The sequence below is a fragment of the Pistacia vera genome, unplaced genomic scaffold, assembly GCF_008641045.1.
Source record: "Pistacia vera cultivar Batoury unplaced genomic scaffold, PisVer_v2 Contig481, whole genome shotgun sequence".
NCBI lineage: Eukaryota > Viridiplantae > Streptophyta > Magnoliopsida > Sapindales > Anacardiaceae > Pistacia > Pistacia vera.
Genome location: NW_022196314.1, coordinates 168,786 through 192,818, shown reverse-complemented (window position 1 = coordinate 192,818; position 24,033 = coordinate 168,786). Strand labels below are relative to the sequence as shown.

The 24,033-nt window shown below is 38.2% G+C and overlaps 3 protein-coding genes across 4 annotated transcripts; 1 reads left to right on the top strand and 2 right to left on the bottom strand.

The window, feature by feature from the left end:
- Nucleotides 1–550: 550 nt before the first annotated feature.
- On the bottom strand, nt 551–3,243 carry LOC116146677 (single-stranded DNA-binding protein, mitochondrial). Its single transcript, XM_031432095.1, has 4 exons — nt 2,876–3,243; nt 2,470–2,696; nt 1,499–1,599; nt 551–804 (listed from the first exon to the last, which is right to left on the bottom strand). The coding sequence occupies exons 1-4, from the start codon at nt 3,128–3,130 to the stop codon at nt 725–727; spliced, it is 663 nt and encodes a 220-aa protein (XP_031287955.1). The 5' UTR covers nt 3,131–3,243; the 3' UTR covers nt 551–724.
- A 551-nt stretch (nt 3,244–3,794) lies between these two features.
- Nucleotides 3,795–5,232, top strand: LOC116146670 (peptidyl-prolyl cis-trans isomerase CYP26-2, chloroplastic). Its single transcript, XM_031432087.1, has 2 exons — nt 3,795–4,745; nt 5,116–5,232. The coding sequence occupies exons 1-2, from the start codon at nt 3,892–3,894 to the stop codon at nt 5,216–5,218; spliced, it is 957 nt and encodes a 318-aa protein (XP_031287947.1). The 5' UTR covers nt 3,795–3,891; the 3' UTR covers nt 5,219–5,232.
- A 291-nt stretch (nt 5,233–5,523) lies between these two features.
- On the bottom strand, nt 5,524–10,772 carry LOC116146669. Of its 2 annotated transcripts, XM_031432086.1 has the most exons (8): nt 10,575–10,772; nt 9,869–10,094; nt 9,636–9,759; nt 9,205–9,545; nt 7,715–8,531; nt 7,460–7,621; nt 5,994–6,193; nt 5,524–5,665 (listed from the first exon to the last, which is right to left on the bottom strand). In XM_031432086.1, exons 1-8 carry the CDS (start codon nt 10,655–10,657, stop codon nt 5,591–5,593), a joined length of 2,028 nt encoding a protein of 675 aa, XP_031287946.1. In that variant the 5' UTR covers nt 10,658–10,772; the 3' UTR covers nt 5,524–5,590. The 2 variants fall into 2 exon arrangements, with proteins under 2 accessions (XP_031287946.1, XP_031287945.1); XM_031432085.1 differs by lacking the exons at nt 5,524–5,665; nt 5,994–6,193; nt 10,575–10,772 and adding an exon at nt 6,670–7,240 and having other exon boundaries at nt 9,869–10,237.
- Nucleotides 10,773–24,033: the final 13,261 nt, after the last annotated feature.

Genomic DNA, 24,033 nt, shown 5'->3' with positions numbered 1-24,033 from the left:
GTAGCATTTTCATACAAACCTCATGACTTAGAGAAGCTTATTATATATTCATTTTCTTTTGCAGAAACTCGTTCAGTTCACCACCTTTCTTAATCTTATTGTTATGTAGCTTTACTCTATGTTCAAACTAGCTCATTAATTATAATGTAATGCTGAGAGGTAAAGTGTTAGTTGCAATAATTTTACTGTAAGTTCTCCACCAGCCAACCACACAGATTCATTCTAGCATAATGCAGATGGAGTTTCGAGAGAAACATGATTCCAGAAACAGAGAGAGCAAGAAGATATATTCTCTGAATTTATTCAAATTTGGGTCTATTTTCTTTTCCATATCAATAACTTAAAGAAGAGATGATTATTATGTTACAGTTCTTGTATGAATTTATTAGTTTCAACTTATGGTACTGGATATAAATTACTAAACATCAATATGGGCAATGTAGGTTTAGCTTTTCTCAGGCTACCCAGTCACTTTTTCCAATTTATGATTACAAAATGAACAATACAGTGGGTGTTCAAACTACTGCTGATCATAAGATTAAGAGTGACAAAAGCAGAACAACATTAGCACATAAAGAAAACATTTGTGCAACATTTTCAGAATATCGGTGTATTTCTGACCCATTATAAGTACCTAAAAACAAAGTCAAAATATAATTACAATATTAAAAATTGAATTCATGTTTTAATGAACCAACAGTTGCTCCCACTTCAACTGATGCATTTAGAAATAGCCAACGCCTCTAATTTCTCCTCGTGATGGAGGCTGGGAATCACCACCATTTCCCAAAAACACAAGGCGACCTGCCAAATCCACATTGGATAAATCCAATAAACATGATGGAGAAACTGAGCATTACACTATCTTCACAATTCTCTATCAACAACTAAAATCATCACCATACACAAGTATTAATGCTCTACAAAGGCTAAACCTCTATGATTCAATATTATCAACATATCATGCCAATAAGCTTTAGTCGCCTCCAGGATATGCAAGTTTTGCTACTTCATAAGAGAACCTACACTTTTTTACTAAAATAGAATTATAAAACTGTAGTTACCATGCATCTCTCTCCTACTTTTGTCTTTAATTTTCAGCGTTTCCAACACAACTTCAATAAAATGTAAGGATACATATGTTTTGTTCTCAACAAGTATCATCAGAAAGTATATAATTCCACCTTTGAGTCTTTGACTCTAACATACATGGTGTTTGGAAAAAAAAAAAAAAAATTTAAATTCACAGGAAGAAAAAAAAAAATGTAAGAAATCTTTGTTGGTCAGAGAATAGCGTATTATCAGATAATATAAGATAGTGACATATAAAACAAAGTGTTCAAATCATAACGGCATAGAAAATGGTTATGTTAAGTAGATTTAGAGGCAACTCTAACAAATACACAACAAAAGCAAATTCAATACACATAAGGTCAAATGATTTTCTTCTTACCCTAAAGAAATTAATATTCACAATGGAAAAAAGAAATGTATGTACCATTACGACGAATTGCAATCTCTCGTATACGCCGAACAAGACCAGTCATCGGATCATTGAAAACTTTTTGCTCCAAATTTCCTTCTATATATATAATTGATCTACATCAAACAAGAACATTATATATAATAACTGAGATTAAAAAAAAAATGTAGACGACCTGCATCATAAGTCAGATGAAACAAGAAAGACAAAGTTCAGAAGAGCTAAGCAATGGTTAAATGGAAACAAAAAGCACTAGCAATCAAGTTTTTCTACTATATACACAAGCCAACAGTAAATAGATATACTTCAGCAATATCCATACTGAAGCAGATATTGTATCTACAAGTTGATGCAATGCAAAAATGTAGATAAACATTCACACTCATTCCAACAACAGAGATATACATTAGCTAATTGAATTGATAAAATCAATTAACTTAGAAGACCATTAAAATTCTAACCAATACATAATAAGCATTTCCCTCTCTCTCTCTCTCTTCCAGCAAGTCCAACATGCAGAACCTCACAATATCTCCAAGTATCTTTTTTCTTTCTTTTAGCAATTTAAATCAGCAAATCAAAAAATTCTATTTGCAAGCAAAATGAACATTAAATGTTATAGTAAGCTGCCACTGATAATATCATCTAATTTATTTTCACATACAAGAATTGTTCTCATTTCAGGATCCCTAACATCTTTACTTCCAAACACAGGATCAATTCTTTTATATACAAGAAATTAGGTTTCTTCAGAGACAAATTTTACAAAACAATCTATAATTCTAACTGTAGAAAGGAACTAATGAACTGTTCTCCCAGTTTTGTTTCTATACCATATAATTCCACTTATCTGCCCCATAAAACATATTTACAGCTAATACCCAAGCATCATTCAATCCAATCACATTCAATCCAATCGCTTAGATTTATAAACCAAAAAAATAAGTTCTCAATTGAAAATGTAGTTCAAATAAACATAACCTCACCCAGGAGCAACATGCTTCATGACAACCCCACCCAACCTCTCCAGGTAAACCGAAACCCGGTGCCATTGAACAGCGCACCGATTTGCATACTCTCTTGGATCCTCATTATCCAGTGGCCGCCGGTTGTTCCGAATCCCGCCCGTCCCCAACGAAAACAGCGTCACTGTTCTACCACTCCTCAGCTTCTTCTGTATCGGACTCTGCCCTACCTGCCCCACCAATATTGCCTACAACAAAAGACCCCACAAAAACCCATCAAACCCAGATATCATTTCTCAGCTCACTCAGTTACTCACCAAAATTTCATCATAAACAACAATAAAAGCTAAGTTATAAAGCCAATCAAGTGAAATTGGAAATTACCAATCTGAAATTAACAAAAGTGCTAAGTGAAGTTAGAAGTTACCTTGTAAATGCCCACATCGAGGCCGTTCTCCAGGGAGCGATTATAGAACTCACGTGGCTCACCGGATCCCGGTGTTGATGATGGTGAAGACGAAGAATCATGAACTGGGTCGGCGTCGGAGTTGACAGGTGACTCGTCAGAGTCAGAATTGGGATGAGAGGGAAAGAAGTTGGAAGAGCAAAAGGGCCTACAAACGTGAGAGATATTAGGGTTTGAGAGAAGAGAATGATAAAGTCTTCTTGAGAGAATTGCCATCAAGTGTAAATGAATTTTTCAGTGCTCTCTTTTGCTGGTGTTTGCAGTTTTCTGTGTGTTATTGCTGGGGTTTTGGCTTAAACCCTAACCCTTGAAGCGGCAAATTTTATTTTCATTTTGCTAGGAAATAGAAAATTTTACCTCTTCCCTGTTTAACGGACATTAGTCAAAACTGTTAACTACTTAAATAATAAAAATAACCCTAAACAGTGATGTTAAAAATGTATTTATTTAGTCTAAGATTTTAAGACTCAGGTTTAATTCTTTTTTTTTTTTTTCTTTTAATGATGGGGTGTTTAGGTTAGTTTTAATCCATTTTAGCCCATTACTATTTGAGGTGTTTTGGTCATTTCATTTATGACTGACGGACTTTACAAACTTCAGTTACGATAGGTAGGGATGTGGAATAGTTGATCAAAACCCTGGGGGAAAGTGTAAATAACTTAAAATTTTAAGAATGCTGTAATAGTGATTTCAACTGAAGTTTGATGAAATTATGGACCAGATTCATGGTCCATATCCAATTTCAGGACCTTGATTTCATATCAGGAAATGGCCCATGAGAACTCTTCAGATTGGTGGTGTACATTTGGTGCCATAAATAAAATGAAACATTTTCAAGCACATGGATGGATTTAATTTGTCCCTTTCTTATCCCGAAAATCTCTTCCCCTGGAAAGTGAGAGAAACAAGAAACCAACATATCAGTCTTAAAAGGCAAGGAAGAAACCAACCCAGAGAAGCAAAATCTTCGCATAGAAATGTTACAAAACCAGAAAGTCTTGCATTCTTCTTCACAAATCCTTCCTCCAGCACCATCAACAATCACTCCTCAACTCCAGAATTTTCCTACTTCCACACCTCTTCCCAGCCTTAAACATAACTGCAAATTGTCACGCCGGGAGCTTGCAATTTCTGGCAATTCGTCTTTGCTTCTTCTTTTGGGCACTCAGATTCTGGAACCATTCAACCTGTCCAAGGTGCGAGCTGAAGAAGAGAATTTGAATGATACTAGTCTTGGCTGTACTAACAAAGTTCCAACAAAGAAAGCTTTTCTTGATGTATCGATTGATGGAAAACCCGTTGGTCGCATTGTCGTTGGGTTATATGGAGAAACCGCTCCGGCAGGAGCTGCAAGGTTTAGTAGTCTTGTTAGCGGAACTGCTGGCATTAGCTACAGAAGAAAAGAGTTCGTCAAAATCATGCCAAATTATGTGCAGCATGGCGGGGTAAGATCATATGGAGTGGACGCTGAGCTAGCGCAGAAAACAGGAAGCAATCTGGCAATTGATAATCTCATAGAAGAATGGGAGAAAGACTATGTCAAGTGTTCGGGGACTAAGAACTTGGCCGGAACTGTCAGCATTATAGTCAGAGACCCTTTGAAGCCGCCTCCAAAGCTGAAGTTAGTCGCCCGGAAAGGCAAGCTGGAGATTGATCAAGAGGAGGTTGGTAAGGATCCAAATGGGACAGAGTTTGTGATTTCCACCAAGGATTCGCCAGAGCTGAATGTCTCAGCTCTGGTTGTCGGAAAGGTCTTGGAAGGAATGCAGGTCGTGGAGAAGATCGGACAGGTTAAGACTGTGCAAGAGAATACCAGTTCTCCATATTTCAGGTTAACTTTTCAATCCTGGGTTTTTCTTAGTAAAAAGACCGCATGCATAGAATATTATAGTGACCCAAACTCAGAGAAAAATTGATAACAGTAGTTGACTCCTGCTGGAACATAACTCTGTTTCAGGGATTTATAATGAATTTTCGCGAATATATAGTACAATTTAAAATTGTCAAACACAATATCAATTCCTGTTAAAACATGGACTGATTCATAAAAGAAGTAATGGGGACTCAGCTTTGCACAATCCAAGCTAAGGGTGCTTTATTTTCTGCCTTTCAGTCAGCTGTTCCTTTGTTCTCATTTCAATACAGCTGATGATTTTGCAATCATAAAGCAAAATAATAATCACCTGTTGTTTGCTGAGCAGGGTGGCAAAGCTAATAGGAGACAAAAGGGCTGTTGTGGCAGAAAGAGGCTTCAACCGCCCCTACTCAAAGGTGGTCATCACAAATTGTGGCTTGATGGCATAACAACAATTTGCAATTCTTGTTCTTTCAGTTTTGTACTATGAGAGAACAATTTCATGTGAGGAATGAATTATATTTGCCCTTGTCAAAAAATCTTGTTACAATATTTTACACTGTATCGTAGGACAAGGTGAAAAAAAATTGAAATTCACAATCATATTGTAATAAACACAAAACTATTCTGCTAAGACTTCTTCCTTGCAATAGTAGATACAAAACTTGTATGGGTTTCAATTGAGATACTGACATAGAGAAATACGTCTCTAAGGACATCAGAACCTACCAGATAAGAGAAGCAGGAGTCTCATCCCACACATATTTGGCAACTCGTTGATTTCCAGAAACACTGATGAAATGGTGCATACTTCGGCTTGACTATTGACTGGGCTTCAATCTTTTTGCAACCGGAGACATGAAAAGATTTCTAACTGAGGTGACAGGATCATCCACCTGTTAATAATAGCCAGCAAGATATAAATCCTTTCTAGATGAAAGTACTAAGAAATCTAATTGACCGTCACTGTATACCATATATACATACAAATTCACAGTGGAATAAAAGCATCGGGTTTAACTGGGGAAAAAGCATCCATATTTTGCTAAATACAGGCTTGCATCATAATTAACAGAATTCAGATAAACTTAGGATTAAGCTCAGACCCATTTGCAGGTTCAATGTTCCATTTATTATGATTGACTGAGTTTTATCACTGTGCTGCTCGCTGTTAATTTCAAGTGTCTTAAAACCAAGGCTTACTGGTAGAACATTTGGATATACCTTAATCACAGAGGTAGATGGAGGAGAATTTTCCAGTGATGGATGAAAATGCTCTTTCGCACGACATAAAGCAGATAGTGTTTGTTGCCATCCAGGTGATCCACTACCTGTTGATACAATCCAGGGGCAAAAATGTCTGTGCTGCCTAATTGGATCAAATTTCATCGCATTATCTTCTGAAAGTTGCTTAGTATCCTTTCCTGGAAGACAGTAGCATGGTTAATTTAAAATGTTATAATCAAACAACAAATCTTATGAGAATCAGAAAGCAAAAAGAAAAAAGTGAAAATTAACTGTATATGCCATAAATGCATAGACCAAATTGACATCCATCAAAGAAGGCAATACTTTCACAGTTCAGTAGTGGCTGGAAGACAGGAGCATGGTTAGTTAATATAAACTGTTATACTTGGCAAACTTAATACAGAAAGTAACAGCTACTTGTTAAAATTCATTATTCACTCAAAACATGAGTAATATTTAGATTTCATTTTTGCCTTTAGCAAGTTGATAGTATTTTACTTCTAAACTAAACTGTACTTTCTGCAGATGAATGGTGGATCTTAAATGCCCATTGAATATCTAATGTAACTGTATCATCAATCTTCTCAATACCTCGAGTAAACTTGTGCTGTTACCTTGTTTTAGCTTATTCTTTGAGGCACAAATATGCGACCCCGTCAAAATTATTCCACCTAGTGTGTGACACAGTCAGCTTATGGATAGGGGAAGAAACCAGCTATCAAAATCTAATGCAACTTTGTGAATTAAATTAGCCTCACACCAATAATGACCCTGAAACATAGGGTTTAGTCAATATTAAATACGATAACAGGATTCCTCTTCAGGGTCCTTCCTCAATGTTGGAAAAGAAAAGATGATGAGCTGTGAATGATCTTAAGACAAAAATGAGTTGCAAAAAGGACAAGGTTGCAACCATATTAGATTCATTAATTTAATATTAATGCACTGTTAAGCAGAGAAGAGGCCAAGACAATAATTGTTATACTCACTAGACAATACAATAATGTTTTGCTTACAACTGAATCATATAACCAGACAAAAATTGCACAAAATTTATGTAAAATAACTATTTTGTCCTTTGTTTTTTACCTGATTGTATAACTCAATTCTAAGTATAGCCTTGCTCCTAGACAATATCAATGAAGAAATTGCAGAAGGCACAAGTAGAAAGGTATAACATAATTAGCTCCAACAATTGCCAAATGAAAGAAGATGCAATGCTTCTTCAGAAAAAAAAAATATATAATGTAAGAGTTACTACAAATTTCTTTGAAAGATGATAGTAAGCAAGATTCCCAGCCAAAAGAAAAGGGAAACAGAAAGGTGTGAAAAGCCAAGATTAAAAAGTTGAATCAATTAATCAAGTATAAATAAGAAGAATAGTGATTTTACTTCAAAATATCATTGAAACAGTTATGGCGATTATCAATACTATATCTTACCTGTACTTCTAGAAACGACTGCATTGTCAGATGTAATCATCAATGATCTTTCATTTTTGCTCTGTTTCCCATTTGCAATAGTTAAATTAGCATCCTGAGTTGTAATAGAAGAATCTCTAGATTCAGAGCCACTGGATTCCCCTCTTGATGGATCAACGTTTGCTGCATTTTCAGGCAACAAATCAATTTGACTTAGATCTACGTCAACATTCTGAATGGTTGCTATGGGACTTTGTATAATACAACAATGCTTACCTGTTTCAGAAAATGTGGCTTGCTGGGTGACACTTGTTCCTTCCATAGGCATATGATCCCTATTCTCCTTTCCAAGAGTATCACCTCTTTCACTAGCGTTATGATTTGGACCAGGGGATTGTTCATCATTTGTAGAACTATCTGTTCCTTGATCGTGTTGTTTACTCCTCAACAACCCCATCTCTTCTATCTGGACAACTTGTCCAGTAAGATTGGGTTCTGTGCTGTCTAATCCCTCCTTAAGCAAATTACTATTCTTAGATCCATGTCGAATTTCTTCTTGTTTATCATAAATACTATCGCTAAAATTAGAATCATTTGAGAACTTAGCCCTTAAAGTTCGGCCAATAAGTGGTAAAGAAATGGTTGCTTTAAAGTTCTGTTTTGTTGGTGGTGGACCCCCTGCAATTGTCAGATTTAAATTCGGTGAAGTATCCTTATGCAATGGGGCACCATTTGAGACAGTGTTCATAGCAACTTCATGATTTTCATTCTCTGCACCATGAGTTCCAGAATTGTTTTCACCATTTTCATCAGCATATCCCACTACTCTAAAAAACTCTACTGGACGGGAAACCATACTAAAAGCCCATAATCCAACACTAGCACCACAAAGCCTGCAATCCAACACAACAGATTTATGAATCCCAGAGTTTTCAGCTGCCTCAACAATTTCATTGCTACCACCAGATTGAGCATCAATGCATGGATTTTGTCCATCAACATCTATAACAAAATTATTTACGCTGTCCTCACAATCAACCACATAAGGAAGTGAGCGTGGTTCCCAGCCACATAAACTTATGAGCTTTTGTGCCTGAAAATGCATTAATAGATCATCACTCATCTCAACAATGCGGAAACAGTGAACACTCTAAATCACGCTTGTCGTGCAATTATCACATTTTTTCATTTACTTTGTTCAGTACAAGAGCACAAAATGGGTTAATTGAAAGATGAAACACTGAACACCATAATCTACTGAATATTGTTGAATGTTGGAGAAATATGAAATAGTATGCACAAGTTATATAAGAGTGAGGCAATACCAAACTCAATTAAAAACACATGAATTTACAATTTCCATTGATTGCAAGTAAAAGAAAATATTCTGGCATAATTGAACTAATTAAAAAAACTGAACAGCAATAAGAGATAAAGTCAAGCTGGTTTTTATCAACTAATAAAGGTGAGAAATCGTCAGTTGATCAAGTGCAATATTGGAAATCAGTAAACAGGTCATTGATAGCAATAATGACCATGACACAGTATTAGAAGAAATCAGAAAGGAGAGCCTCTTGACTTCCAAGGAAATGGAATCTTGATCAACCATTACAAGCATACATAAATTCAATATGTGTGAGGAGGCAGGGAACATCAAGATAACATGTATTGAAGCTCATATGCCAGTGACAACAATATCAGATGTAAGCAATTGATCATATCAGCAACCCAGAATTCAGAAACTATTTACCAAACAAGTTTCAAACCTGATAATATAAGTCAGCAGAAAAGTCTTCACAGGCACTGCCAAGGTAATCTATTTGAGAAGCCTTCGCATATCCATCACCACATTCCGGCATTAACGAATGTTTAAGAAATTCTTCTAACTGAGGGCTTCTCATATACTCAATGGCAGAAGATGATATTACTGGAAGCGCTAACAGTTGTAAAAGTGCAGAAGAACGTTCTCGAAACTTGTCAACTAAAAAAGGAGGCGGTGTTGGAGGAAACTGAGCCAGTGTTTCATCGCAGATATTGTCAATCCAGGGGCAGAGTAATTTGTGTCCATTGTCTAACTTTAAGCTAAATACCAAGGCTGCCTTCTCAACTGAGAAAACACAGGAAATAGTAATATTAAGATAAAAACATTTAGAACTGATTTAATATCGCATGATGTAGTATGAGAATAACTACATGCCTTGCTGCTGCGTCCAAGACGATGGAGCAGAAAAAAGGAGACGAGCTCCACAAGATTCACAAGCTATGATATCTGTGTCCACATTGACCCAACCTCTCCTTGCACAATTTACAGCACTTACAACCTAAAAACAACAAGAAAGGAGCATTCAGAAATCTTATTAGATAAAACCAAGAGAATTTGTTTTCCCTTCTTACTAAGAGGACTAAAATCTTAAACAAGATTTCTCCAACCTTAGGCTTGGCAAACCATGTCATAGACTTGAAGGTCGCAAGCCTCCTCATAAGATCTCCTCGGTCCCATGGTCTACAAAGTGGAGCTTGAGATGATCCAGCTGAAGACAAAGAATGTTGGTGTTTCTCCACTGTGTTCACAATGGTTTTAGGTTCCACTAGCGCTAATGCAGATTCCGGATTCAGACGCTTTGCGCCTCTTGCCACTTCAACTGCTGAACAACTACTATTTATAAACAAAACCATTGAAATTTTTTTGTTAATATTACACTCTGTAACAAATATAAAGGTTACACTACCATCAAGGCCAGTTACCGGTAACACTATGGAACCAATTAAAAGCTGATAACATTTACCACTCAAGCATTCGATACACTTCCAAGTGATAAATATTTACCAGACTTGGCATCTAACATCACCTAAACATTAACCCTAAAACATAAAATAATTTTTTTTTTTAAAAAAAAGAGCAATTAAGAAAATAATTTTCAAATTCTGAAAGGTTATACTACCAGTATTTTCAATCAATATAAATAAAACGAAACATTACAGAAATATTCAGCTCAATTAAGCACAGATTCTCATTTTCATTTGTTTTTCTATTGGTTTCCTCTTTTTTCTCGGGAACCAAACGCTGAAAGGGAAAACAAAAATTAACCAAAAAAAGGGAAAAAAAAAAAAAAAGAGAGAGAGAGAGAAAGAGAACCTGGAGGAGCTTGGTGCGGATTTAGGAGGTTGAAAGAGCTTATCCATGATTGAGTGAAACCTCTTTTCTGAATCCTGCGCCATTGTGTTTGTTTGCGAGAGAATTCTCTTCTTCCTTTGGCCTCCAATCTCAAATTGATTTTTTTCTCTTGCTCCAATTTTTTTCGTGTTCAAACGACAACGTTCTTTGCTTGCTTCTCTGTTTTGTGTAGCTTCTGTAGTCTGTAATTGGTCGGAGTGTGAATCCCATATAGATCCGAGTCGGCCCGAGTTTTAGTTTATTGAGTTTATGGGCTAGAACCAAGTTGTATTTATCAGGGCCGGCCCAATCAGTTAACTTGACCTGATATCGGGCTCAACCGGTTCAAGGTGGCCATAATCTATTCCTAAATTAAAGAAGTCATTAGGGTCAAGTTTGCTACGGGTGAACGAACAAGAGAATATAATTTTATTCCTTATCCCTTGTTTGATTTAAAGAAGTTGCATAAGGAATATGAATCTTATTTCTTAAAAAAAGGGTAGAGTAGGATTCCTCCCAAATTTAGGAAGTCCATCCATAATGGATGGCTAAAATGCCTAATTTACCTTCTTTTAAATTTTGATTTCTCATTTTACCCCTAAATCAATTTATTTAAATCTAAATTATTTTATAATTCAATAATTATTTTATTTAAAATATTAATGAATAAATATTTAAAATTTTAAGAATTTTCAAAATTTAAAAAAAAAAAATTAAAAAATCTTTAAATCGGTCATCACCGATCAAATTTGCCAGACAATGAATTTTCGTCACATTACTAGCATCATTGCCAGTGTGTGAGCCATCATCGGCCAATGATTTGCCTATCTAGGTAGATCCCAGCTGTAAAAAACCGGCATTGTGATGTTACACACGATGGCTGTGATAGAAGGCCATCTCGCATGACGTCACACCATCGTTTTTCGATGGCCAAGATCTATCAAGATTGGATGATTTGCGGCTTTTGATTCTCCAAGCACTGGCGGTGACATTGGAAGCATGAGGCAAATTCGTTGGTCGACGAGTTTGGTCGGTTTGAAATTAAAAAAAAAATTGATTTTTTTTTTTTTGAATTTTTTGAAATTTTATATTTTATATTTTACATTTAAATAAAAAATAAAATTATGGTTCTTGAATAAAATAAATTCAAGGCATTTTAGTCTAAAAGCAACAAATTATTTTTCATTCCATCAACCTTCCTTATTACAAGCAAACAAAGTAATCTCATTCTATTCATTCATAATACTTTCATTTCATTGATTTCCATTCATAATACTTTCATTTAATCCAATTCTAATCCACAAACCAAGCCATCTAATCCATAAACCAAACATGGCTTATGATCTAGAATTTTCTTAAAAATGATAAATCACCTTGGGCGAATTTGATGTACAAATAAAGAGTTCATGTGATGTGTTGATGCTTAATTTTTGAGATCAACTATTCACACGTGCAAAGTGCTAAGTTGTTTTAGAAATTTCATGTGAATGAGAAATGAAGTAAATAAATGGGAGATGATTTTTAAAGTGGTCCAGATGCTCAAAGCGAATCCTACATTCACTGCATTTTTATAAGTGAGAGATTATAATCAGGTCGCGTATAGTGATCAGAGAGTAGAAATACAGAGAGAAAGAGTGAGTGTTTTTTTGTTATCAGAATCCCAAAAATGAGAGGGGGAGCCCTCTATTTATAGTAAGAGATTTTTGGGTAATGATTACAAATCTATAAGCGGGCAGGTGCCGTACAATTCCTACCCTGTTTCCCATTGGTTGATTGTACAAGAGATATTCTTAGGCTTGGGTAGGTGGGCGACTCCCAACCACTCACAAACTAAATCTTTACCTGCCAAGTTGATGACAACTTTACTCCTTCCGTCCTTGGATGACGTGGCAGCACCTAGGCGACACAAAGCCTTTCTAAATTCTGATTAGTCCTTACTGACGTAAACTTGCGTCAGCCCTGAGTTGTTAGGTGTAATAGAAGCCCCCTAGTTCTTGAGGTTTGAGGTTTGAACCTTGAGAACTTCATGATTATGTCATGACTTGACTTGTCTCGAGGAACGCTTGTTCGAACTGCAAGTGGAGAACGGCTGAAATAACATAAAGTTCATGGTCTAACTCAACCAGCGAACTAAGTGGAGGTTGTGATGTGGATTTTGAGAATTACACAATGTGCTATACCAACGTGCTTTGAACTTTATCCATCGCTCACGACCTAAAAATACTTAGGATATTCTCCGTCGAAAACCGGGAATCACTTCGCTTCGAGCTCAATATACGAAGAAGATTGTTTCATTCGAATGACCTTTTCAGATGTTATCCGTTGCGCTTGACAGCTAGCTATCTTTGCGCAATAAGTGTCAGCCATGAGCATTAAATGCAAGTCATGCTGAAACGACATTTTCTTTTAAAGCATTAAATGCGGATGAGGGTGCATTTAATGTGAAGGAGATAACCACACCGACGTTTGGTGTCTCTAACGGAGGGAAACGTCGATTGATCTCCACGAAGTGTGAAGGTTACTCTTCGCGAGGATTGGTGACACGTGGTTGCATCCAACGACTAGGAACGTGTCCCGCCCAAACATCGCTTGCAAAGGAAGCCAAACATCGCTTTCTTCCCTATAAAACCCTAAGCCCACTTCAAGCTTTTCACAGAACTCGAATCTTCAAAGAGAAAAACAAAGTTTTTGCACTCAAGAAACCAGTTCATCGTTCTTCCAGTTAATGCACACCTGCTGTTACGATAGAACGTTCGTCCCCCGAAACCAAGAGGTAAGGAAAACTCTTCCCTTTCTTCTTTTCATTTCTGTTAAAAACTCAATTTTTTTTTTTTTTAAAGCAATGGTGGGTATGAATGTCTGGTAAACTTACATGATGCACATTCTTGGATAGTGTTAAAAAAGGAACACTCTTAAGAGTTAAAAACCTAGGGCACAGATCCTTAGGAACCCATTCTCAAGGATGTTTAGGGTTTTCAGGGGTTAAGGAAGGAAAATTATGGTTTCTTTTACTTTTTCAAGTAGTCATACGAAACACTATGTACGGAGACTGAATCACCTCTACGTTTTGCACCATTTCAGACTTTAATAGCAATGGACGCTTCAGAGATGAGAGTAGCCGAAAGGACAAGCTCGCAGCCCTCGGGCACCTCGGCAGGTCCCAGACAGGCGGTACTATCAGCAACCACTACGGACGAAATTCAAAAGGCGGTAGATCAGTTTGCGATCAACGTAAACGTCTACCATCACAGGTCATACACCACTTAGGACCTTCCAGAGGGGATGACTGTGATCTCAAAAACAATTTTCAAATGCAAGGTGACGATACCCTTTCACCCTTCAGTAGGTCGATCCTCAACCACTTCTAGGTCGTGCCATTTCAATTAATACCCAATGCGTATATGATAGCAGTTGCTATGTATATTGCATGCCGCAAATACGGACTTGGCGAGTTAACAATGTTAGAACTTGCATGCTCTTACTATATAAAGAAAAGCAAGGATAAAGATTCTTTTTACCTCTCGAAGCAATCTACGATTGAGGGAGGGATATTTGGTTACCCCAACAATGTTGGGGCTTATGACACCAAATATTTCTTCTTCGAGTACGATGACGTTTGTAAATTTAGGGAGCCGAGTAGGTTTTTCCCTTTTAATTTCCAAACTAACTATCCTTTCCTATAACTCTCTTTTAGTAGTTAAGACTAATGCAATTTTAGTTTTTTCGTAGAAAACAAAACGACTAGGTTGTCGGCTCTAGCGGATTTCAACCGTATCGAGGTGTTTGGTCATTTACTCGATCAAAGTCACAACACAAGATTGCTCGTGACCACTACCAACCTGTGAAAGTACAGTTTTTTCAGTCCCGAGACATCTTTGGAAGCTTCAGCTTGTAAGTATCTTTGTGCCCAGAAGAACTTTTAGCCTTGTACCAAAGATGACTTTTTCGCTAACACATTTTCATGGCGTGCAGCAACCATGCCACCAAGGGTTCCGAAGCCATCGACGAAGGCTGGGGGGTTTGTATTCCCCCGGGTCAACTTGACTAAGCTAGTGGAAGCGACCCCCGGTGCCATCCCCATTGGAGGGATACAGATTAGTGCCGAAAGGCGGCCATCCAAAGAGCAACGTGAAAAAGCTCCTCAACCTGTGGCTACTCGTGCCATGAAATAAAAAACTATGGGCCAGAAGACCAAGAAAATGAAACAACTGCCTACCAAGGAGGAAACAAAGTCTGAACCTGATGGCCTCGGGGTGATGCTAGAGAGAATTCAGCCCTACTACTTCTTTCGCTCGAGGATGCCCTCGAGGGACACCCTTGGCACTTCGGTCGACCCCAAGAGTTCACGCAAGGGAGAAGGAGCGACCATGGCTGCCCAGAGGAGAGTGGGCAAATAACAGGTCGAAGATGTACCTGCCCTCTTGGGGCCAGACCCGACTATGTTGGATTCTCTTTGACAACTGTCGGAGCACTTGCAGCTGGTACTGTACACCCTGTTGGAATTCCAACTTGCTGTAACCTTTCAATAGTTCATGGCTTCCCGACCTATTGATCTAGTGGCCACCGTGCTCCAGTTGCACAGTCAGGTAAAGCAGTCTGTTCTTTTCAAGAACTTTCTAATACTAGCCGATTTCTCAGCTTTTTTAAGATCTTTAATAAAAAAAACTAACTTTCATCTCTTTTCCTATGCAGTCCCTACTCGCCCTAACCGTAGCATAGTAGAAGATTGATACGGACTTTGCCGGCAGACTCCACGAGCTGAAGGAGGAGAATGCCAAGCTAAAGCAAGATCTCGCGGCCGTGGATGCATAGGCAAAAACGATTCGCATCCAAGCGGATCAATACCTGGTAGAGAGAGATTCTGCTCTTTCGGCTATGGATTTTCAGAAGGTCGAGCTCAAAAAGAGAGGCAGGGACAACAAAAAGCTGCAATGGACGGTGGCGAGGCTCACCAAAGAGCTGAGCGAGAGAGAAAAGAAGCTGAAGGTGAGCACCGATTACGCAAAGGCGACGGAGGAGAATCAGCCTCAGTTGTAGAAGAACTCCGAAAAACAGAAGAGAGCGATAGAGGCAGACCTCGAGCTACTTCAGAGGCGAGCCACTTCATTGACCGAGCAGATGAAGCAGCAAAGCCTCGAGCTTGAGAGGAAAGCTGCTCACTAGGAAATATAAGCTATTTATAGCTTGCGACCGAGAAATCCGAAAATGGACATCTCCAACCTCTCGGACGAATATCAGTCCATTCTTATTTCCATGCTCCAGGCTGAAGAGGCCGAATAGCAGGAGGAACAGGAACCTCCTTCGGAAGATGATCAGCTAGAAACGAACATTCCTGAAAATCGAGCTGACGATTCAAACGTTGACGATCGTCCAAAGGATCGGGAGGTCATACCCGGGGGGCTTAGAAACGATGACCAATGATTGCCTTCTTTTCTGTTCTTGTAGTTTCTTCAGCTTAACTTTTGTTGCTTCTCATTGTTTTTTGTACACATTTGCTTGATATATGAAAGAAACTTTTAGCCACTTGTGATAGTGCTTTTATTACTTAAGCACTTCACAAAACAAATATAACTTATCTGACCATTGAACTTGTAAAATGTTATAAAAAAAACAAGATTTTTAAAAATGACTTGAGATCACGATTCACGATACAAGTTTCTCTTCAAGAAGAAGTGGAACAATCTTATTCATAATACTTACAAGAAGGAAAACTTTACAAGTAAAAAAGAAATGATCAAAGCTATAAACGAGTTCAGAATTACTGATAATAAGGACGAAGATGTTCAGTATTCCAAGCCCGTAGCACTTCGAAACTGTTAAACCTTTTGAGGTAATATGTTTCGGGTCGTATTACCTTAGCGATGCGATATAGACCTTCCTAGTTAGGTCCCAATACCCCCGCACTTGCTGAGAATGACTTCTTTCAAAACTAGGTCGTCAACCTAAAAGTCTTTTCTTTTGACTTTAGAGTCGAAGAATCTTTTTGCCCGTTGCTGGTAGGAAGCTATCCTAAACCAAGCCTTGTCGGTGTGTTCTTCAACCAAGTCCAGACTTGCATGTAAGAGTGCTTCATTGTCTGTCTCATTAAAAAATTTCCTCTGAAGTGAACCAGTTCCTACTTCCACTAGAACAATCACCTCGCAGCCATACGCTAGCGAAAAGAGTGTTTCTGAAGTAGAGGTTCTTGGAGTTGTTCTATATGCCCATAGAACTTTTAGAAGATCATCGGCCCAATTGCCCTTGACGCTTGGCCTTCAATGTATACTTAATAGTTTTGTTGACAGCTTCAACTTGACCATTAGCCTGCGGTCTTGCTACTAAGGCAGATTTCTTATGAATCCCCAGCTCGTTGCAGAACTGCTTGAATTCTTCGTTGTCTAATTATTTCCCATTATCAGAGATGAGTGTATGAGGAATCTCATAGCGACACATTATATTCTTGAAGACGAAGTCTTTGAAATTCTTGGTAGTGCTCGCGGCCAAAGGCTCGGCTTCGACCCACTTAGTGAAATAATCCACTACGACCACTGCATACTTGACGACCTCTTTACCGATCAGCATGGGCCCGATGAGATCAATTCCTTACATAGAGAATGGCCAAGGACTAGTCATTATCGTCAGCTGGTGGGAAGGAGCTCATGGGACGTTCGTAAATCTCTAGCACTTATCACACTTCTTCACAAAGTTAAATGTGTCCTCATGAAGTAGAGGCCAATAATATCCCTGACAGACAATTTTATTGGCGAGAGATCATGCAGCAGTGTGATTACCACAGATCCCTTCATGTATCTTTCTTATGATGTAATCTGCTTCATCATCAGTTACACATCGAAGGAGGGGAGTGCTAAACCCTCACTTGTATAGCTGATACCCGATAAGTGTGTAACGAGCAGCTCTAGTTCGTAGGATTCTCGTCTCAGTCTTATTGCTGAGTAGAGTCTCATCTCAGATATACTGAATAATTGGAGCCATCCAGGAAACAGATTTGGTTGTAACTATGATTTGCTCAGGCGAGCTGATGTTGGAAACCTCGACGTACCGAACTGGAATGTTGTTTGGGGCATCGGAGTCTAGTGAGGAGGTTATTTTTGCCAAAGCATCTGCAACAAAGTTACTATCTCTCAAGATTTGATTGATCACATAATGCTTGAAAGGCTCGAGCACGACTTAACTTTCTTCAGATAGCTTACCATGTTCTATTCTTTGGCTTGATATTCTCCCAAAATCTAATTAATAACCAGTTGGGAGTCGCTATAGATGTCAATAATTTCTAACCTCATTTCTCTTGCTAGTCGCAGACCAACAAGTAGCGCTTCATACTCGACATCATTATTCATAGCTTTGAACCCAAACCTAAAGATCCCATGAGTTCGAGTCCCTTCCAAACTAAGGAGTAGAAAACCAGCTCTGGCTCTTCTTCTGTTCGAAGACCCATCAACATAGAAGCTCCCAGTTGACAAGTTCCAAACAATTTCTTGGACAACTTCGCTGGATGACTGTTCGGGTTCTCAATCTAGCTGATAAAAGAACTCCGAAATAAAATCAGTGGCAACCTGCCCTTTGATTGTTGTCCTTGGTCTGTAATGCAGATCAAACAAACTTAATTCCATAGCCCATTTAAGCAACTTACTTGAAGCCTCCGGCTTTTGAAGAACTTGTCTAAGTGGGTAGTTGGTCAGAACATGGATGGTATGAGCATGGAAATAAGGTCGCAGCTTCCTGAAAGTGATCAGCAGGGTATAGGCTAACCGTTCCATCTCTAGATACTGCATCTCGACATCCAAAAGTCGCTTGCTCGTGTAATACACTGGCCACTGAACTCTGCCCTCTTCCCAGATGAGAGCTGCTCTGTAATACCCCATACTTTTTTTTATGGAGTTTTATTAAATTTTATTTTGTGATTTTGGGGGTAAAGTGTAATAATTTAAAAGTTTTGGGGAGTACAATACAATAGCCAAAATAAGTGAGGACTAAATTGATATTTTTTAGATATTTTGATGAACAGTGACCATTCAATGAAAAGAAAAAAGGGGAAGAAGAAGAAGAAAAAAAAAAGAGGAAAAGAGAGACGGAAAAGAAGAGAAAGAAAATAGAGAAAAGAGAGAAAGAAGAAGAAGAGAAAGAAAGGAAGAAGAAAGGAAATGAGGGAGAGGAAGATGGAACCAATAATAGAGAGATAGGAGAGAAGAGAACGACGGAAGTGGCTGGAAAAGTGGCCGTCGGTGAGCAAATTCTGGTGATCGGAAAGATCAAAGAGAGATTGAGCAAATGGGAGGTGAGTAAAGCTTGATATTTCCCCTTTTTGGTAATTTATGATTCAATTGGTTTAAAGAACTCTCTTTGGATTGTTTTGTCTATGATTTGGTATAAATTCATGAAAACAAAACTAAAATAGGGAGATTGATTTTAATAAATTGGTGTGGGTAGAATATACATGTGTTCCCTAAATAAAATTTGGTTAAAGATTTGATTTTGATATAAGGGCTCACTATACAAAAATCTGACCATGTGGAATTTCGAAAATTGTTTGTATGTTTTGAGTTTTTGTTTGAAACTGAATTTCGGATATGCTATTGTGTTGTAGACTTCTTGAGGAGTGTTCAGAAATTATTTCACTCAAAAACTCGAAGGATTGAATTTTATATGGATTTTTGAAGTTGCCTTGTGAATTCTGGAATTTTCGTTTTCTACAGAATATGTATTTTTGGAAAATGATTTGATGCATCTATTCTTATCCAAATTGAGTGATTTTAAATTCTGGTGAATCATATATGTGTCTAGTTTAATTCTGGAGAGTTTCATGAGGTGGAGATGGCTTCTTAGGATTGCCAGAGGGATCAATAGTGGAAGGATCCTTGATTTTCCAAGAGTGGGATGTATGGTCTGTAGTAAAAGGATTAAGGGCTGAATTGTTATGAATTTTTCAAGTCAGTAACCCCAATTCTGGAAACAGGGGACATATTTGAATGAGCTAAAAGAAAATTGTGTTTTAAATAGTTATTGATTCTGGAATGACTTAAGAAAATTATGGGAACAACTAATGTATCTCTAGAACGCCCCATTAAAATTATGGCTTAAAATGATAAATATAATTTTTAAGAAAAATCCGAGAGCGACCGATGTTCGATTATGAGACAGTTTTGTTAAAGAAGAAGTTATGTTAATCTTTTCGTGTGTGAAGTATCCAATGATTTTAATATTGAGGTGTTACCTTATGGGGACTTATGTATGGAGGATTTATTGGATTTTGTATATAAGGAGGCAAGCGGGGGCATTATTAGAAGATTTCAATCATTTTTCGGCTTAAGGGTTGAGCTTCAAATTGTGAGTGGAAAAATCTAAACCCCTAACTTTCTTTTTAACAAAGTTATCTCTAAATGCTCTTTTATACTTATTGATTGTTTTAAATTGCCTAATATGTTTGATTTATTTATATAAATGAGCTTTATTGCAATGTTATTGTTGGAAATTGTTGATTGACATGAGAAATATGGAATTTTGATGTTTTGTGGCAATAGTTAGAAAAGAAATGAAAATGGGTTTAAATTGTTAGATTTGAAAACATTTAAGAACCTACATTTATATTTTTAAGTTGTGCAATTATTATATGCTCATGAGAAAAATGTTTTGAGAATAAGTATGAGATGAAAGTGGGTTTCAAACCACCATACGTAGTACCCAACCCTCTCATGATGTTGATTTGATTCTACATATGTATATGATTTGATATTGCTGGCCCAAGTGGGTCGAAGGCCAAAGCGAGATAGATATCACTACATTAGATGGATTTTGCCGGCCCAAGCAAGGTAGATATCGCTACACATGATTTGATTTGTTGGCCCAAGTGAGTCAAAAGCCTGAGCGAGGCAGATATCGTTACACTGGATATGATTTTGCCGGCCCGAGTGATGCTTGGACTCACTGGGTCGAAGGCTTGAGTGGTGATCGATTTTGCCTAGCAGGATGGATTTAGTGGTTCAACCCACGCGATGTTAGATCTTGCCAGGTTGGACGGATTTACCCCTAGGTACTAGTTGGGTGAGAGTTTTCACATGTGATTGAGAGATAGTTTGGATATGTGTATATATGTATATCATTTATTTGAAAATAGGAACTTATAAATGTAAATGTTATCCGTATATGAACTGTTTCTTAGAAATGATATTTTTAGCGAAACATGAGTATTGATTCGTTTACCATAATAGTGTTCAAAAAGAGGTCTTGCCATGAGAGATTTCAACATGTGTTATGAACGATGGCTTATATTATAAAATGTATTTATGGAATTGAAATTTTATAAGCATGAGTGTTTTTATTGTATATTGAAATGTTTTATTACATACTAACCTATTCCCCACTCACTGAGCATTTCTAGCTCACCCCTCATTTTCAAATGTTTTTCTTTTTCCCCCCACTAGGTCAAGAAGGAGATCGTGCAGAGGAGTGAATCCCACTCAAGGTTGGGCCACACGACTTCATTTTATCATATATTCTATAGTTGTGTTTTATTTTTTCGCTACAAAGTTTATGTTTTCTTCATCATGTATTTATTTCTTGTTCTGTATTATTAAAGATATGGAAAAAATCTGATACCATACATTTCATTTGTGAAAATTTCAGTTACATTTGTTTATATGCAAATGACGTTACATCTATTCGTGAGAAAAAAATAAAAGAGTGCTTATAAATGTTTTGGCTAAAAGAGTTTTATGATGTTTTTATTCATAAACAGGTTTTATAGTTTTTCCACATGGCACGTCTCGATCACCCAAGTCTCATGGGTGCGCCCGGAGCCTATGGGATAAGGAGGGTCGAGACGGGTCGTGTCATGCTCTGACCGTATATTGAGAGACGGACATGTAGAGAAATAAGATTTCCTTAGGAAGAGACTTTGATAGAAAAGGTGACTTTCCAAGATGTTCTTTTATGCCCTAGAAGGCTTGCTTACATTCTGGAGTCCATTCAAACTTCTTGTTGACCTTAAGTATATTAAAGAACGACAAGCAACGATATGAAGCAACTGAGAGCTACTATTCTCCCATTCAAGCCTTGAACTTGCTTCCGATTGGCGAGACTTTTCATATCCAGGAGAGCTCGAATCTTTTCGGGGTTGATTTCAATTCCCCGATGGTTAACCATATATCCTAGGAATTTTCCTAGGGATACTCAAAATGAACACTTAAGAGGATTAAACTTCATTCTAAATCTCCGAAGTACGTCAAACATCTCAGCGAGATGGGCTATGTGATTTGAAGCGATATGCAACTTGAGTAGCATGTCATCGACATAGACTTCCATTGATTTCTAATCTGCTTAGAAAACATATGATTAACCAAACACTGGTAGGTTGCCCCAACATTCTTCAGACCGAAGGGCATGACCTTATAATAGTATAGTTCTCGATCTGTGATGAACGAGGCATGCTCCTCGTCAGGCTCATAAATCTGGATCTAATTATACCCTAAGTAGGCATCCATGAATCTTAACAACTCGTGCCCAAAGGTGGCATCGATGAGCTAATCGATCCTGGGCAAAGGGAAACTATCCTTCAGACAGGCTTTGTTGAAATCAGAGAAATCAATGCAAGTTTGCCACTTGCTGTTAGGTTTCTTCACCAAAACTGGATTGGCGACCCAACTCAGGTAATGAGCTTCCCGAATGAACCCGTTTGAGAGGAGCTTATCCACCTCAACTTTAAGAGTAGCATAACGCTCCGGGTCCATGGCCCTTATCTTTTGGCAAACCAACTTGACTGCACTGTCGATGTTGAGTGCATGACATATTACATGCAGGTTGATCCCAACTATATCAGCATGAGTCCATGCAAAAACATTGATGTTATATTTGAGGAAGCTCATTAAATCTACAACAAGCTGAGGGCTAAGATTACTCCTGATTCTCAATACTCATGTTGGCTCACTCTGGTTGATAGATACCTCGAGTAGAGACTTAACCAACCCATTGTGTGAGTACTCCTCCTGAACACGAGGATCTATGCGGTCTTCCATTGGACCCGATTGTGGTTTTATCTTGCTGATCGCCATAGCCTGCTCGGGAATGTCCATCGGCTTCCCTTTCCCTTTGCATGTCATCTGCACTGCTCTCACATAGCAGTTGTGAGATTCGGTCTGAGAACCTTTCATTTCCCCACACCCCGTCGGCGTGGGAAACTTCATCTTCAGATGATAAATGGAGGTGACGACTTTGAAATTCCATAGTAGAGGTCATCTTAGAATGCCAATAAAAGCGGACGGACAGTATACCACTAAGAACTTCGTCATCTTGGTTACTTCATTGGTCTTGCCCAAAATGACAGGAAGTGCGATCGTACCTTTGGGAAACAGATGATCCCCAGTAAAACCATAGAGAGAGATAGAGGCAGGCTTTAGATCTATCTTGTCCAATTGCATTTCCTCAAAAGCTCGCTGAAATAGGATGTTCACAGCGTTATCATTGTCCACCAGCATCCTATGGACTTCGCACAGACCTATTTCTATCGCGATGACGATTGCATCCTCATGGGGATGATGCAATCGCACTGCTTCTTTCTTTGAGAAGGTAATCTCTTCTTCTCTGTAAACCTTAGTAAGTCGCGATGTCGTGTTCATCACACTCACGGGGTCATGATGAGCTTCTTGAGCGTATTTTTTCTAAGTTACTCGAGAGTTCCATGTGAGGTGTATTCCTCTAAAGATGATCCCCACGAGGTAGAGACTCTTACGACCACGACATTTTTTCCCCTAGTCCCTTTGATCTTTTTCCTAAACAGGAGTCAGGCCATCAACATACTCCTTGAAATGCCCCTACTTAATGAGGTCTTCAATTGCTTGCTTGAGAGCCCGACACTCATCGGTGTGGTGCCCATTATCCTGATGATAATGAAAATATTTCTTGCTATTTTTTGCTAAAGGAGGATTGTTCATAGGTGTTGGCTCTCTAAGCAGGCTGACCTCTTCTGACTTATCCAGAATAGCCAATACTAACGTGTTCAGAGGAGTATACTGCTTCTTGTCGCGATCGCGACAAGGAACCTGGGCATAAGATTTCTTGGGCTCAAACCATTTTTTTTCCCTTTCGCTAATCATTATTATCCCATCTGCGATCAGCTCTTTTACTACCTTCCCCCCAATCAAGAGCACTGGTCGAAGAACCGGGGTCGGGGTGATCAAAAGCGGCCATAGAATTCTCTATTCAGAGGTACTTTTTAGTAAGGTCATAAAAGTGGGTGAGGGAAATGTTGTCCTCAGATTGCAGCTTTTCCAAAGGCCGGTCTATGGGCAAACTCCCACTATAATGAGAGTCCGAACAGATTCTTCAAATGTATTAGCCACCTTATGCAGCTCCCTGTGGAACCTGTCAATGTAGGACTAGAGGGATTCATTCTTCTCCTACCGTATGTTGCTCAGATAGCTCAGCGACATTGAGAACTTCTTATTCGTCT

What these genes read in the sequence shown, in the direction of transcription:
- LOC116146677 (XM_031432095.1), bottom strand. Translation starts at nt 3,130, where the DNA reads ATGGCAATTCTCTCAAGAAGACTTTATCATTCTCTTCTCTCAAACCCT. An exon ending in TCGATGTGGGCATTTACAAG is followed by an intron (nt 2,697 to 2,875) that starts GTAACTTCTAAC and finishes CTTTTGTTGTAG; the next exon opens with GCAATATTGGTGGGGCAGGT. An exon ending in GATTGCAATTCGTCGTAATG is followed by an intron (nt 805 to 1,498) that starts GTACATACATTT and finishes TGGATTTGGCAG; the next exon opens with GTCGCCTTGTGTTTTTGGGA.
- LOC116146670 (XM_031432087.1), top strand. Translation starts at nt 3,892, where the DNA reads ATGTTACAAAACCAGAAAGTCTTGCATTCTTCTTCACAAATCCTTCCT. An exon ending in ACCAGTTCTCCATATTTCAG is followed by an intron (nt 4,746 to 5,115) that starts GTTAACTTTTCA and finishes TTTGCTGAGCAG; the next exon opens with GGTGGCAAAGCTAATAGGAG.
- LOC116146669 (XM_031432086.1), bottom strand. Translation starts at nt 10,657, where the DNA reads ATGGCGCAGGATTCAGAAAAGAGGTTTCACTCAATCATGGATAAGCTC. An exon ending in AGCCACATTTTCTGAAACAG is followed by an intron (nt 7,622 to 7,714) that starts GTAAGCATTGTT and finishes CTGAAAATGCAG; the next exon opens with CAAACGTTGATCCATCAAGA. An exon ending in CATCTACCTCTGTGATTAAG is followed by an intron (nt 5,666 to 5,993) that starts GTATATCCAAAT and finishes TATTATTAACAG; the next exon opens with GTGGATGATCCTGTCACCTC.